We start from the raw sequence: 16,386 nt of genomic DNA, 5'->3' as shown, positions 1-16,386 counted from the left end.
CAGTTTAGGGGAGAGGGGAAGACATCTTGACTGTTAAGTTGAATGCTTTCAGCAATACTTGGAGTCTTGGTTATAATCATGTATCATCCCCATCATGTTTGGCTGCCTATATGGTTGGCATGGTGTTGACTTCACAACCAGCATAGATGACTGGGCCTGCACAGAGTGGCAGGTGTGGTTCTGGCCATCTTGTTGGGCAGACTGGATGGACCATGAGGGCCTTTTTCTGCCATCATTTTCTTTGTTACTATGTATAGCTATCAATATGTGAAAAATGTGTGAAACTGAAATAAGCTTAGTTCCTAGTTTAGAAGGGGAGAAGGTGGGGGAAGTATATCAAGTGACTAGAAACGTTATCAGTTGTTATGGTGTGCAAAGAACTGTACTTTTATCTGCAGAAAGTTGAAAGAGAAAAAAATAATAGTTCACTCAGCATTTCTGGGGCAGATGGCCCATTAACACCCTTGATAATGCACAGAAAACCAGAGAGAACACATATGTGCACTACCTGTTCTGTCCCCGGCAGCCTTGCACTAGGTTAAGATCTGTTTAAGATGTATTTAATGTGTGAGCAAGGCATTATGTGTAATGTAGTTTCATATATACTGCAGCCATTCCTGTTTTTCTGTATAAGCTTTGTTCTAGTGGTCTTTCTCTTAAGACCCCCTCCCTTTTACTTTCATCTAAGCTTTGGTCTTTTGTCTCACTGCTGTACTTCCTGGTCACCTCTACTACTCCTTTGTTCTGATGGGTCTGCAAAAGTGTGACCTTTCTCTGTTACCTGTTGCCAAGCTCTGACCCTAATAGTCTCTTCTCTTCCCATCTCTGCTTTCTGGGTACTTCCTGAGAATCTTTTGTCCTCAGTATTCAGTCACTTGTTTCCATCTTAAACATGTGGCTCTATCCCCAGCAAAGCACCAGTATTTTCACATTAAGCTACTCAACCTCATGCACAAATAACTCAGCATTTCAGCTCTGAAACTTGGATCACCTTTCTGCCTAACGTTTTCCTCATTCTTGCCCATCTTACACCCAGGAGATTCACCAATAGTGAGTACATCTACCATAGTTACTCAATAAAATATATTTCAGTGTGTGAGTTGGTGTGCTAAGATTTAACTACGACAGGAAGCTAAATGAAGGCAGAATACTGTACTACCTCCAAGGTATTATTGTACAAACAGGTCCATTACTGGGACCCTGCTTTATTCAGAAACATGTTAAGATGTTTTTCATTTCCATGGAAAGAAAAGACTCAGAAAGCTAATCATTTCTAGATAAATAATTTTTATTTGATGAATTCAAGGGGTCACTGTTTCTCACACACTAAATTACATTGAAATCCACAAATTAAAAAAAAGTATACAGATATGAAAAACAAAGAATTAGACATTAGGTCCCTGGTACAATGTATCCTTCCATTTCATTCTTGAGTCCAGATTTTCAGAGGCCCTACAGGCCTACATGCTTACTACCTCCGCTGAATAATGACCCATTTGTTTCCATTCCTGTACCCAGTTCTTTTTAAAGTCAATTTGATTTCTTGCCTCTAAACTAACATTACATTGCAAGCTCAAAAAGAGCCATGATTCTTAGGCACCAAAAGTTCACTGCTACATTGAACTGTGCAGTGTTATCACCAGCATTGGTCATACACATCTTTGTTATTTGCTACAATGGATTTCCATTTCAGGTCCTCTTTTGTGCGTGTTGCAATTTACGGCTGAACAGCTGCCTTTTTGAGTATTAAAAGAAAAATGTAGCTCGATTATATTTTCACATTCTGACACCCACATATAAAAATAAAAAGAAAGAAATGGCAACCTACTATAAAGTACTTAGGATTACACCACATGGGAAGAGCAGGGACTGAGTGAAATCTCAACATGAAGCCTCAGAGGCATTTTGGGCCTGATTCTAAATATGGCGCCTAAAAAAATCAGTGCAGACTATAATGGTGCCAAGTGCGATTCTACAAGGTGTGGGTACCTTTTATAGAATTGTGTTTAGCACCTGTTCATCATATAACTTTTAGGCATATCCATTTAGGCCAGCTAAAACCAGGCCTAAATACCTGCACCTAAGTTGTGTACAGATTGGGCATATTCAAATTTGCACACTGCAACTGGTGTATACCTTTTATAGAATCATACTTTCCAAGTTGTGCGAATTAACTTTTAATTAATGCCAATTAGCATTAATTATGAGGTATTAATTGGTAAGTATTGGCACCGATTAGGCCAATGAATTGATTATGTTGTGTGTGCAAATTGGCTATGTGTACCAATATTTGGAATACTGTGTGCAATTCTGGAGGCCACACTACCTAAAAGATGTGCTGAGAGTAGAGTCGGTGCAACAGATGGCCACCAGGATGGTCTCGGGGCTCAAGGATCTATCGTACGAGGAAAGGCTGAAAAATTTGCGGCTGTACTCACTCGAGGAACATAGGGAGAGAGGAGACATGATCGAGACGTTTAAGTATATTATCGGCCGTATCGAGATGGAAGAAGAGATTCTCTTTCTCAAAGGACCCTCAGCCACAAGAGGGCATCTGCTCAAACTCAGGGGCGGGAAATTTCATGGCGACACCAGGAAATATTTCTTCACCGAGAGAGTGGTTGATCCTTGGAACGAGCTCCCGGTGCAGGTGATCGAGGCAAACAGCGTGCAAGAATTTAAGAGCAAATGGGATGCCTATGTGAGATCCCTTAGAGGGTTAAGCCAAGGGAACCTGTCACCAGGAGTGGGATCCCTAGGATAATAGACTTGGGAGTGGGTCAGTAGAGTGGGCAGACCTGATGGGCTAAGGCCCTTATCTGCCGTCATCTTCTATGTTTCTAATATGCGTGCACAACATTAGGTTCATATACAGAATTTAGGGGTTTTAGTTTAACCTTCAAGTTTAAGGATCAGTTCCCTTTAAGTATGTAGTGTTTTGAAAATAACTCCGAATTCACAATGGCTTAACCTGTAGCCAGGCTGAAGAACTCCCAGGCTGGACATCAGGGTAAGCCTCAAGCTTAAAGGACTCTTTGAAGAAGAGACTTTCCTAGGGCACTGCAGGACCTAAGCTTACTGTTACATTATAAGAGATAGAAAAAACTTAACAGCAGACAAAGGGTCAACAAGCCCATCTGATCTGCCTATTTTTCTCTTCTGTACTATAGACTCCAACAGCTCTCCAAATTCACTTCGTAAAGTATCTCCTTGCTAGTCTTTACTAAATTATGTTAACTGGTTCTGCCTCCATTACATCCCCTGGGAGTCTGTTCCATGTATCCATCCCCCTCTCTGTGAAGAAACATTTCCTCATAACACTTCTAATCTAATCATAAGAACATAAGAATAGCCATACTGGGTTAGACTAATGGTCCATGTCGTCCAGTATCTTGTTTCCTACAGTGGCCAATCCAGGTCACAAGTACCTGACAGAAACCCAAATAGTAACAACATTCTATGCTACTGATCCCAGGACAAGCAGTGGCTTCCCCCATGTCTATCTCAATAGCAGACTATGGACATTTCCTCCAGGAACTTGTCCAAACCTTTTTTTAAACCCAGCTAAGCTAACTGCTGTTACAACATCCTCTGGCAATGAGTTCCACAACTTAACTATTCTTTGAATGAAAAAATATTTCCTCCTATTTGTGTTAAAGGTATTTCCATGTAATTTTATTGAGTGTCCCCTTGTCACTAATTTTTGAGAGTAAAAAATAATTTTTACCTGTTCTACACCACTCAGAATTTTGTAGACCTCAATCATATCCCCTTCAGCCATCTTTTTTCAAAGCTGAAGTGCCTTAACCTCTTTAGCCTTTCCTCATATTAGAGGAGTTCCATCCCCTTTATCATTTTGGTCGCTCTTCTTTGATCTCTCATTCTAGAACTTTCTTTTCCTCTGTAACAGATTTGTTTTTTTAAGATTTTTATACTTTTGAGGTATCTAAATATCTATCCTACCCTCTCTGCCCTGTGGTATACTTCTTTGGGTCCTCATGTCTGATATCATGGGGCTTTGAGGCAGACCTGAGCTATGGCCTTTATCCTGTCCATAGCATTCTAGAGCTCTGGCCTCTAGTTTGCACTGTGAAGTTTCACCAGTGCAATTGTCATGTCCTGTTTTCTCTTAATGACACCTCTTGCCTAGAGCACTTTTACCTGCCTGTATATGAAGACACCTTGATTTTGGGCACCAGCTCCCCCAACCGTTCAATGTATTTGCACAATCCCGGTCAATACTGTCTGGAAAAAAAATACAATCTGCCTGAAAAACTAAAAAAGCACAGCAGCTGGGTAAAAGGAAAATGTAGTCATGGGCAGTCAAGTTTTATTCTAACCTGTGCCTCCTGAATTTAATGCCGGAGAAACAACGAACTGGTCCCTGTATTCAAAACTGGACATTTGCTATGCAACTGAACTAATCAGGAGCCAGGAACCCAATTAGCCACAGCTACTGGCTAATTGGGTTCCTGGCCAGATCTGGAACTCAAACACTGGGTATTCTCCAGCTGAACTGGGTATACAAAACAGCAAAAGAAAAACAGGTGCCCCCCCAAAAAAAATTACATATCAAGCCACATAAGGGAATTTTATCGTGGGTCACTGTGGTAAAAGCTTTGACGCTCACAGGAATTCTTTCAGCATCAGATCTTTTACTGCAGCGGCCTGCAATAAAAAAACCTTACGCAGCTTGATAAAAGGGGGCTTAAGTCAGGGCAAATCAGTATTCATGTTTTTATACAAGTGCAGATTTCCAATTATTATGTTACACATGCTGTAAGAAACGAAGGAATAGCCCATGAGGTTTCATTTAAACTTCACATAAAAAATGAATCGCTGGGAATACATCCCCTCCTTTCCCTGGTCAAACTTCTTCCAAAGTACAACTGCTCCTCTTTATAAATGACCAGTCCTATGAATGTCCCCTCTAGCTCTTCCCCAGATGCCCACAAGTACATACATCTCAATTTATGACCAACAAAAGAGAAACAGTGATCCCCCAAAATGTAAGTACAAACAAACTGTAATCCCCTTGGGGATGAGAAAATACCTATTGTACCTGAACGTAACTCACTTTGAGCTACTATTGAAAAAGTCTGAGTGAACTATAAACATAAAATAAAACAAAGCACAAAAAAGATAATTTTGTAACAATAATTATTATTATTAAAAAAATACAAGTATTTTTGATTTCTGGAAAGGTGGAAGATTTAAATAAATACAGAGTTCACTTCTTCCTCCCCTTTCCTAATACAAAGAGGAACCTTTAGAGGGTTTTGCTGGGGTCTTCTAGTCCCTTCTTTTCCACTTACCCCCTCAATCCTGTGAAGCCAAGGACAGGACACATGGATTTCAACTACTTTGAGCAGCTTATAAAATATTGCTCTTACTAGTGCTGCCCGATTCACAATTCGAATCGGTTCACCAATTCGAATCAGGTGAATCGATTCGAATCGGTTCGTTTTTGTGATAAACCGGACTCACCGATTCAGTCCTGATTGAAGTTCATTATTTTTTTCATCGCCGGCAGCCAGACTTGTTCCCATCTAATATAACTTCCGGTTTTGCGAAACCGGAAGTTACATCAGATGAAATGAAAGGACGTGGAAGCGTTGAGGGGGGAGTGAGCAGACCTCATGCAGCGGACCTCAGAAGCAAATGGTATTTTTTGCTGGCTCTCTCTCCACATTTCTCCTCTCTTCCCCGCAATTCCACATCCAGTTGTGTAAGTATATGATCCGGCAGGGGGGGGCTGAGAATCGGCAGGGGGGGCTAAGAATCGGCAGGGGGGGGCTGAGAATCGGCAGGGAGGACTGAGAATCAGCAGGGGGGCTGAGAATCGGCAGGGGGGCTGAGAATCGGCAGGGAGGGTCTGAGAATCAGCAGGGGGTCTGAGAATCGGCAGGGGGGCTGGTGAGTCTTGGCTGGGGATGGAAGCTGGGAATTGGCAGGGGGTTGGTGAATCTGGGAATGGAAGCTGAGAATCGGCAGGGGGGCTGGTGAGTCTGGGGGGCTGGGGATGGAAGCTGGGAATCGGCAGGGGAGCTGGAGAGTCTGGGGGGCTGGGGATGGAAGCTGGGGATTTTTGATATGATATTGCCTTGGTTAAATAAAATGTTTAAACTTAAAAAGCTGTGTCATTAACAGTGAAACGAATCGAATCGAAAAATCGATTAAACAGGGTGAATCGAATCGAAATATTTTTCTCTGAGTTGGGCAGCACTAGCTCTTACTATTATACAGACCTGGTTATCTAGATATCAGCAGCAGGTTATTTAAAAACAATTTTTTTCTTAAACCTCTTCCATTAGATCAAAAAGGTCTGTGAATAGTTTTGCTGGATTAAGGTAAAACCATTCTTAATTATTAATTATGGAACTTTTTTTTTTCTCAAAATAGCATTGCTAAAAGGGAAAACTTCAATGTTCAGCTTCATATGCACCACCAAAATCATAGTAACCCTGTAAAGGAAGTTTTCCCTCCGGCATCTTTTAGCCAGTTGTGAAGAATTTTATCTTATACAGTAGACTCTCAGTTAACCAGCATCCATGGGGACTGACAGATGCCGGATAAATGTAGTTTCTGGTTACTTGAGAGTTACTATTAAAAACAGGCCTAACTAATACTATACCCCATACAATGCCATACCATAAACTGTTCCAGACAAACTACCGGACATCTGGTAGACAAAGCGTGGGCGTAATCAGGTGTGGCGTGCCAAGTTTACACTTAAATTTCCGCCAGAAATTGATTTTATTTTCATTTAAAGTATTACAGTATTTCTTTGATTTTTTTTTCTGGTTAATTGAGTTCCGGTTAACAGAGAGTCTACTGTACATATTTAGCTAGTCTCAAGGTGTTCCTGTTGGGGGTTACTTTGAATGTTTTATAGTGAACTATAAGGCTTCCCAATTGGAAAGGCAGACCCCAAACATTCAACAGAGAAATGATTACCGGAATCTGGAGCCTCTGAGTTTCTTCACAAAATCTACTTCATAAAACTGGGAAGACAGGAAAAACTTTCTCATGATAGAATAATGGTCATTTCTGAATGTGGACTATATAGTGGTAACAATAAATCTGTGTTGAAACCACCCCTTTCCTACTGCATTAAGAAAAGACCAGCAAACCCAAATGTGCCGACTGAAGCACTGTCCAGGCATCAAGAATCAGACAGGCAGAGGTACAGGGTCCGAGGGAAAGTATTTAGCTGTTATCCCAAGATGAGGGGGGAGACAAAGTAATAACAACCCTCTCATCACATCTGAGGAAAGGGGAGAGAGAAGCCAGCCTCCCTTCCATTTACTTGCTCATAATGCCTCATTTCTCAACGGTCCCAAAAGTTAAAGGAAACTTCCATTTACTGAAGAACAGTTTTGAGTCTCTAGTTCTGTACAGTGTCAATACACCTTCCTCATCAGGATAAGATGAGTCCCCCCCCTTACACACACATAAACTGAGGTGTGACATGAAGACTCTCCCCTGTTCCCACAGGAGGACAGAGAAACAGTGGCAGGGAGGTGAATGTGAGGGAGGGAGAGGAGGTAAGAGTTCCTGAGTAAGGAGGCTGTTCAGCAGCCTGGGGTGGAGGCTCCTTTTGATAAGAAGGTAGCTAAGATCATCCCTGGATCTGGAGATAAGATGAAAGTCAGACCAATAACTGACACATAGGTGGAGTGAAATTGAGGATCGGTCCCTGGATGTGAAGGCAGGGTCCTTTCCTGGTTGAAGAGGCTGGTAAGGCTGATGCCCCTCCTTGAATCAGAGGTAGAGGTGAACATAAGGTCCTTGAATCAGAGGTGAGCGGCTGAGGTCCCTTCTGGAATAAGAGGTAAAGGCCCAGTCTGAGCAGACCTTAAGTTCTGAGGTGTCCTTGCAGTGGAGTGAATGAGGTATTTTACTGAACTGTGTCTCTGGCTATCTGTGCTGCTCAGGTGGCCTGTTGGAGCTCCTGCATAAGCTCTTCTGCTGGCAGAAAGTGCATGGCACTTTGTGGAGGCTGCTCATCCTCACTCCCGTACAGCATCAGCTCACACAGCGTGCAATCTTCTGTCACAAATGTGAGCATCTCACTTGTGGGACCTTGAAAGAAGACAAATCTTGGTTACTCGTCATATCAACCCCCTGACCTCTGTCAAGCTGTATTAAAAAGCTCACTGGATCTCTAACCCCTGACCTCCAACCCAGCCCCATGAACACTTCCTTTATCACATGAATCAAAGCAGGACTCACCTCTGGAAGGCTCCTCTAGTACAGACAGCCTGTTGTGCACCATGGTATCTCGTTCATCATTTCTCTCTGCAGATGCTCCTGTACTGGCCACAAATCCCTGTAAGAGACTGTGCCTTAGAACCAAAGATTGCTCAGAAAAACATGCAAAAGACTGATGCATCCCAAGAATACAGCTGAGACAAAACAATGGAGAAGACAGAGAGGCTCTATAGGTGTTCACAACAATAGCAGCTTTATTAAGAACATAAGAATTGCTGCTGCTAGGTCAGACCAGTGGTCCATCGTGCCCAGCAGTCCGCTCCCGCGGCGGCCCTTAGGTCAAAGACCAGTGCCCTGAGACTAGCCTTACCTGGGTACGTTCTGGTTCAGCAGGAATTTGTCTAACTTTGTCTTGAATCCCTGGAGGGTGTTTTCCCCTATAACAGCCTCTGGAAGAGCATTCCAGTTTTCTACCACTCTGAGTGAAGAAGAACTTCCTTACATTTGTACGGAATCTATCCCTTTTTAACTTTAGAGAGTGCCCTCTCGTTCTCTCTACCTTGGAGAGGGTGAACAACCTGTTTTTATCTATTAAGTCTATTCCCTTCATCATCTTGAATGTTTCAATCATGTCCTCTCTTTTCAAGGGAGAAGAGGCCCAGTTTCTCTAATCTCTCACTGTATGGCAATGCCTCCAGCCCCTTAACCATTTTAGTCGCTCTTCTCTGGACCCTTTCGAGTAGTACTGTGTCCTTCTTCATGAATAACAACCGGTGCTGGATGCAGTATTCCAGGTGGGGGCGTAACATGGCCCGGTACAGTGGCATGATAACCTTCTCTGATCTGTTCGTAATCCCCTTCTTAATCAAGTTTCAAGTTTCAAGTTTAATATTTATTTGTTTAATCGCCTTTCCAATATTCAAGGCGATTTACATATTAATAAAGTTACACAATAAAATAATCATTAATCATTCCTAACATTCTGTTTGCCCTTTTTGCTGCTGCCGCGTATTGCACAGACGGCTTCATTGACTTGTCGACCAGTACTCCCAAGTCTCTTTCCTGGGGGTATCTCTGAGTACTGCACCAGACATCCTTTATTCGTGTATAAGATTTTTGTTACCGACATGCATCACCTTACACTTATCCAACTCTCAGTATAAAACATAGAAACATGATGGCAGATAAAGGCCAAATGGCTCATTCAGTCTGCTAATCCACAATAACCATTATCTTTTCCTTTCTCTTAAGAGATTCCACATGCCTATTCCAGGCTTTCTTGAATTCAGACACAGTCTTTCTCTCCACCACCTCTTCCAGGAATCTGACACCCTTTCTGTAAAAAAGTTTTTCCTTAAATTACTCCTGGGCCTATCACCTCTTAACTTCATCCTATGCCTTCTCATTCCAGAGCTTCCTTTCAAATTAAAGAGACTCAACTCATGTGCATTTACATCACATAGGTATTTAAACGTCTATCATTTCTCCTCTCTCCTGTCTTTCCTCCAAAGTATACAGATGGACATCTTTAAGTCTGTCCCCATACACCTTATGATGAAAACCACGCACCATTCCATCCTTAAAAGACTCCTACTATACCAGAAAAACTAATTATGCTATAATAGCTCCCACTTTATGGAATTCTCTCCCTCAATACCTCCGTGACGAACTTCATCTACCCAAATTCAAGATCCATCTTAAAACTTATCTATTTCAAGATGCCTTCGATAAATCTTAATCTATAAATTTTCTATTTATTAGTAACTCTAAAAACCAACCTTCTTCAGCATGCATCACTTTTTCCATGCACCCTCATCCTTCATGTTTTATCCCATTCCTCTATCTCATTTTCCTCTAATAATTATGTAACTTTTCTTCTCCTCCCAACTTATCCTCACTTTCTAGTCTGTTTGTATGTGTCATATATGTTTACCCTAATTATTCTTACACACCCCCACTATTTCTTTCTAATCTATATTAAAATTTTTATTGTTAACCGGTCAGATATTTATTTTATGATCGGGATATTAAAAACTAATAAACTTGGAAACTTGGAAACACCATTTTAGTAGTCTTCCTCTGGACATCTTTTTGAAGATGCGGCCTCCAGAATTGTACACAAAATTCTAAATGAGGTCTCACCAAAGTCTTACAGGGGCATTAATACCTCCTTTTTCCTACTGGCCATACATTTCTCTATGCAGCCTAGCATCCTTCTAGCTTTGCCATCACCTTTCCAATCTGGTTAGTCAACTTAAGATAATCACATACAATCACACCCAAACTCTGCTCTTCTGTCGTGAACATAAGTTCTTCAACTCCTAAACTGTACCACTCCCTCAGGTTTTTTGCAGCCCAAATGCATGACTTGGCATTTCTTAGCATTAAATTTTAGCTTCCAAATTTCAGACCATTCTTCAAGCTTCACCAGGTCTTTCTTCATGTTATTCACACCATCCAGTATGTCTACTCGATTGAAGATTTTGGTATCATCCGCAAAGAGGCAAATCTTACCCGACAGCCCTTCAGCAATATTGTTTATAAAAATGTTAAAAAGAACAGGCCCAAGAACAGAACCTTGAGGCACATGACTGGTAACATCCCTTTCCTCAGAGCGATCTCCATTGATCACTACTACCCTCTGTTGCCTTCCATTCAACCAGTTCTTGACCCAGCCCATCACTTTGGGGGCCATCCCGAGGGCACTCAGTTTATTTATTAGACGCCTGTGTGGAACATCGTCAAAGGCTTTGCTAAAATCTAAATACACCACATCTAGTGCACTCCCTCTATTGAATTCCCTGGTTACCCAAAGAAATTGATCAGATATGTCTGACAAGACCTACCTCTAGAAAATCCATGTTGCCTCAAGTCCTGTAATCCACAGGATTCCAGAAACTTCACCATTCTCTGTTTTAAAAGTTTTCCATTAATTTGCTTACCATAGAAGTCAGACTTACTGGCCTGTAATTCCCTACTTCTTCCTTACTTCAATTTTGTGGAGAGGGACCACATCCGCTCTTCTCCAGTCCTCTGGTACCACTCCCGACTCTAGAGACTCATTGAAAAGGTCAGTCAGCGGAGCCACCAGAACTTCCCTAAGTTCCTGCAGCACCCTCGGATGTACACCATCCAGCCCCATCGCTTTGTCTACCTTTATTCTAGCTAGCTCCTCACAAAAACAACCCCCTGAAAATCGATCAGGTTCTACCACTCCTCCATCCCTATTCATGTTTGTCTTCTACGGTCCTGCTCCCTGTACTTCATCCGTACACACAGAACCGAAATATTTGTTAAGTAATTCAGCCTTTTCTTGATCAGCTTCTACATCTTTGTCCCCTTCACCTTTGGATCTCATAATGCCACTTTTGCACTTCTTCCTATAACTAATATATCTAAAAAAATGTCTTGTCTCCCCGTTTTACCGTTTTAGCTATTTTTTTTCTTCCATTTACATCTTTGCTTTCTTGACTACATGTGTTTCGGCCCTAAGCCTGCCTCAGGAGTCTAGATGTTGATACACATCAATTAAATTGTTTGAGTGCTTTATAAACAAAGCAAGTCATTAAACATTCGCTAAAACATATAGTCAAGGCTGAAACGGACACTAAAATGGCTGCTTTGATTATATGTTTCAGCAAATGTTTATCAACTTGCTTTGTTTATAAAGCACTCAAATACTGAGGGTGTGTGGCGGGGGGGGGTTGAGGGGGGAGGATTGGAGGGGTGGAGTTTTACCTGCCAAATTGAGCGCTTGTTTTTTTGTATTATACTGTGCCTTTGTCTTTCTTCTTTGTTGAGCTCAATAAAATATATTTGACAATAAAGCACTAAAATAACTTATTTGGTGTGCATCAACATTTAGACTCCTGAGGAAGGCCTATGTGGCTGAAACACGATTTGCGTTGAGTAGTGTTTTATATTGAGAATTGCTGTTTTGCACCAATAAAGCTACTATTGTTGTGAATACCTACAGAGGCTTCCCGTCTTCTCCATTGTTTCATCTCAGCTTGGTTGTCCTGCAGAGGATTTTTGTTCTTTGTTTTCCCCCAGAATATAGGACAGGATAAGGAGAAGTGGAGAGGTCCTTGGGAATTGAAGGGGGGAGGAAAAATAGAAAGAACTCAGGTAGGGAGAAATGAGCATGGTAAAGGTTCAAAGTGGGGAATGAAGGGAGAGATGGAAAAGAACATGGAAGAGAGGAAAGGGAAGAGAAGTAGAAAGGAACAGAGGAAGGGGATGGAGGGAATAGGATAAGTTGATAGTGAGGAGAGAAGAAGCAGGAGGAGGTAAATTAAAACACGACATTCTCTGCACTCCCACTTTTATAAAATCCAAGTTTTGTCTATTTATGAATTTTGTTTTCTGTGTCTAGCCAGATTGTTAAAAAAAAAAAAAAGGTATCATGTATGCTATTCTTACTTTAGAAAGACTCAGAGAATATCTTTAAAAAATACAGGATAGATCTCCTAAAGCAGGGGTGTCAAAGTCCCTCCTCGAGGGCCGTAATCCAGTCGGGTTTTCAGGATTTCCCCAATGAATATGCATTGAAAGCAGTGCATGCACATAGATCTCATGCATATTCATTGGGGAAATCCTGAAAACCCGACTGGATTCCGGCCCTCGAGGACCGACTTTGACACCTGTGTCCTAAAGCATCGCCCTAAAGAAACCACACCTTTGAATCAGAGACTGTATAGAGCTTCATCTAAGCTCCAAGTTATGATTTGTTAATGACAACAGCTTATGATTTCAGTTTTTCAAATGCATAATAATACACCTGAACTTTGATAAAAGGAAATCTTGGAATTCTGAGTCTTTCTGAATACACTACAGGCCTGTACCTACATCAGCTCTATTCAGATAAAACTTGTACTGCCTCCAGGTACCTACCAAGCTGAGAGAAGGCATTAAAAAGGGTTCCTGGTCAGCTGGACGGGGTCGTTTGGAGGGCTCCAGATCAGAGGTGTCATCATCTTCTGCTCTCTCCAACACTCTGAAGTTACAAGAGAAAATCAGTCATATCTAGAGAATCCTCTGTAGAGTTTTTATATACCAGACACCTTACCTTCAGTCACACACTTCTCCCTTAAACAGAGTCCTTATCCAAGACACCTCTCCCTCACACACATGTACAAATTTCCCCTTACCTCTTCCTACGCTTTAGGCAGATCTGTGATTGTGATTCCATCTCTCTCCTTGAATGCAGCATTACTGTCCTTCTCAGAACTCTGGATCCTGGCTGCTCTACTTCCTCTGGGTCTAGTGGGGAGAGGCAGGTCTCACTGCACCAGCGGGAAAGGTTTTCAAATGTGGTAGATGCCTGTAAGGAGAGACCATTGAAGCTGCTGGAACGGCGACGCTGGGTGGAGGTTGGCGATGATGGCAGTAGGGGGGTGGACAGAAGATTGATCTGGGGTTTGCTGAGTTCTGCACAGTTCAGAGGATGCTCAGAAGATGCAAGCTGAAAATCATCTTCCATAGAAATGTACGGAGCTAGCATCTCCAGATCCAGTGACTCCAGGTCCTGCAGGAATGATAAGGTGACCTGTGAGCTATACTTCTTGTACTCAGCTCTCATCAATCAGTCATCTCTCTCCCCTCCCCACTTTGCCTGGTCTTCATCAGCAGACTGTCATGGACAGCCATCCCCCCCCACCATCTGCTTTATTGGGGATTAATTGCAAACAGCTTTATATCTTAGCACTTGCTTTCATCAGGAAGCCATCATACACAAACTCCTCAATCCTCCCCTTCCAGTAACCAAAAATAATGAAAGAAATAAAATCCCAATTGTCAAACGCAATGTGAAAAGAGGGGAATACCACAGAAAAAAAACAAAGCACTCAGGATGAAGTTCCCTTCATCATATCTGAAGGCAAAGGTTGTGCTCTTCTTTCACAAGCACTAGAGCATCAAAGTCAGCTGTCTTAGCTCCACATTTTTAGTTTTATTTGAAAAAAACAAACAAACCCTGTTTTTGAATTTAAGAGCTTGGTGTAAACAGACTTTCTTTTTACATATCCTAATGTATGATAAAAGCTTGTCCATTAGCCTCTCAAAATATAAACAGAATAGTGAAACTGAGGACAGCCAATTATATTGATCCACTATCACTTATTATTAGATTCTTAGGCAAGAGTGGCACAAGCTCTAATCTAATCTGTCAGGGGAAGATGCCAATTTGCATTTACCTGTAGTGTTTCCTTGGCTGGCATGTTCTTACTGGGAGCGAAGAATCGCTGTACGTTGTCCATGTGTGAGGGTGGCTGGTTTGGAAGCGTCGCCTGCATGGAGAGAGGATGAAATGTAATTAGAGGAAGCAGATTGGTACTTCCAAAAGACCAGTGCTCATATATCTACATTCAAGCACTTCCTGAACCTTTGTGAACACCCCCCCCCACCCCAACCTTATCCATTCTCCTCTATCTCCAAGGGCTTCTTCTTCTACAACTCCTACTCACCAATATCCCAGAGATTCTTCCCCAGAAACTCACTTGTCTTACTCCCTTTATCTCAGGGGTGCCAACGCCAACATACTGTCACTCTTCCCTGTAGCCCAGGGATGTATCTAAAGCCATTTTGTGGGAAAGGACAATTGGCAATACCACCTTAGCATGGCGTGTTGTTAATTTTCAGCTACTTTGAAATAAAGTGCAACAGACTGATAGCAGCACCTAGTCTCCTCTATCTTCCCCAACCAGGTGTGATCCCTTCAAAAGAGCAGAACTTTCTGTTTCCTCCTCTGTGAGCTTCAATGTGAAGCCTGAATCATGCAAGGCTTGATCCTCTCATGGGACCAAGTGGCCCTAAAACTCCACCTTCGAAGTGAAAGCAGCAGAGGAGGCAGCAGCAATAGGTAAGAAGTGCTGCTTTTCATGGAATGGAGTGGGGGTCTGGAAGGTGTCTAGAAAACAGATGACGAGGACAAGATGGGAGAGGGAAGATGACTGTGCTGGTGGGGAGGGGGTAGGAGAAAGGAGAAGATTATTGCTTGAAATGGAGAAAGAAAAATTAAGAATATTATATGGGGGTAGAACAGAGATGTGTGTGGGGTTGGGGAGAAAAATGATACCTATTCTGGAGTAGGAAAGGGAAAATTGCATCAGGGTCTAGGAGCTTGGCACCCCCTAATTTCAGCTCTGGAAATACTTTCAAACTCACCCATCCCCTCTCCCAGGCATGCAAACCAAACCAAACAGAACCACCTTCACCAGAGCATGGTACTATACCCTTTAGCCATTCACGCACATGTGGTCAGGAAAGGCGAGGGAGTTACCAGGGCAGCAGTGTCTGCGGTCTCCATGGCAACTGGGTCTATCTGCTCCAGTGACTCTGGAGATGGGCATGGCTTTGGGCTCATGAATTCTGTCACTTGAAATTCAGCCTTTTCTTTGGGGCCATCAAAGATGGGGCCCAGCAACTTCAGGAGATCCGGGCTGCAAAAACGCTGGGGATCTGACTGCATTTCTTCATCGCTCATGTTCGCAGGGTACAAGAAAGCCAGCAGCTTGGAGTCCTGGAGTCCTGTAGCAAGGACACATTAGAGACATTAGCATGTGGACCAGCCAGTATATATGTATAAGCAGGAGCAGGTATACATACGCCATACTGCAGCTCACACAGTGGCCATACACTTTGTCTGTAGCACAGCACCCGCACAGACGGTATACACAAATTGCAAAATGGTACATGTAGAGTCTAGTATAAACTATCAGGACTGTACATAAACCATTATGTACAGGGCCGATGTTAAGCATGCTGGACCCCAGGGCAGAAATTAAGGAGAGGCCCCCCCTCTTATTTCTTTCCTCCCTGCTCCCTCCCTCTATTTCCACACCTACTAAATGCCCTCCCATCCAACATCCCTCCCTTCATTTTAAAATCAGCTGCTCCAGGTGGCCTCTGTGGGCTAGGATGTCCTACCCTTCTCCTCACCCAGTTATGAAACCCTTTCACCTGTAAAAATATAAGGAGGTTGCCGGTGATTCTTTAACGCTGCCCACAGCCTCCTCGACACTGTTCCTCTGCCATGGTCAGCCCAAGCAGAAACAGGAGGAGGTGCATTGGAGGAAGTGTGGACCATAGCAAAGAGAATTGCTGCCACACCAACAAGCTCCTTGTATTTTTACAGGTGAGGGGGTCTTTGGAACTGGATGGGAAATGGGAAGG

The 16,386-nt window shown here is 42.6% G+C and overlaps 1 protein-coding gene across 4 annotated transcripts in view; it reads right to left on the bottom strand.

Annotated features, from left to right (window-relative positions):
- Positions 1-6,344: 6,344 nt before the first annotated feature.
- The window catches only part of HIF3A (hypoxia inducible factor 3 subunit alpha), a 53,470-nt gene continuing 43,428 nt past the window's right edge, over positions 6,345-16,386 (bottom strand). For all 4 annotated transcript variants that reach the window (XM_033954829.1, XM_033954828.1, XM_033954830.1 and 1 more), the window contains 6 exons: positions 15,494-15,741; positions 14,409-14,501; positions 13,365-13,741; positions 13,108-13,210; positions 8,236-8,332; positions 6,345-8,085 (listed from right to left, as the gene is read on the bottom strand). In XM_033954829.1, the coding sequence (XP_033810720.1) occupies positions 7,934-8,085; positions 8,236-8,332; positions 13,108-13,210; positions 13,365-13,741; positions 14,409-14,501; positions 15,494-15,741 (1,070 nt within the window). In that variant the 3' untranslated portion in view covers positions 6,345-7,933. The remainder of the gene's footprint in view (positions 8,086-8,235; positions 8,333-13,107; positions 13,211-13,364; positions 13,742-14,408; positions 14,502-15,493; positions 15,742-16,386) is intronic.

Source organism: Geotrypetes seraphini, chromosome 8 (genome assembly GCF_902459505.1).
Source record: "Geotrypetes seraphini chromosome 8, aGeoSer1.1, whole genome shotgun sequence".
NCBI lineage: Eukaryota > Metazoa > Chordata > Amphibia > Gymnophiona > Dermophiidae > Geotrypetes > Geotrypetes seraphini.
Note: the sequence above shows the minus strand (reverse complement) of the source record. Positions and strands in the feature narration are given on the sequence as shown.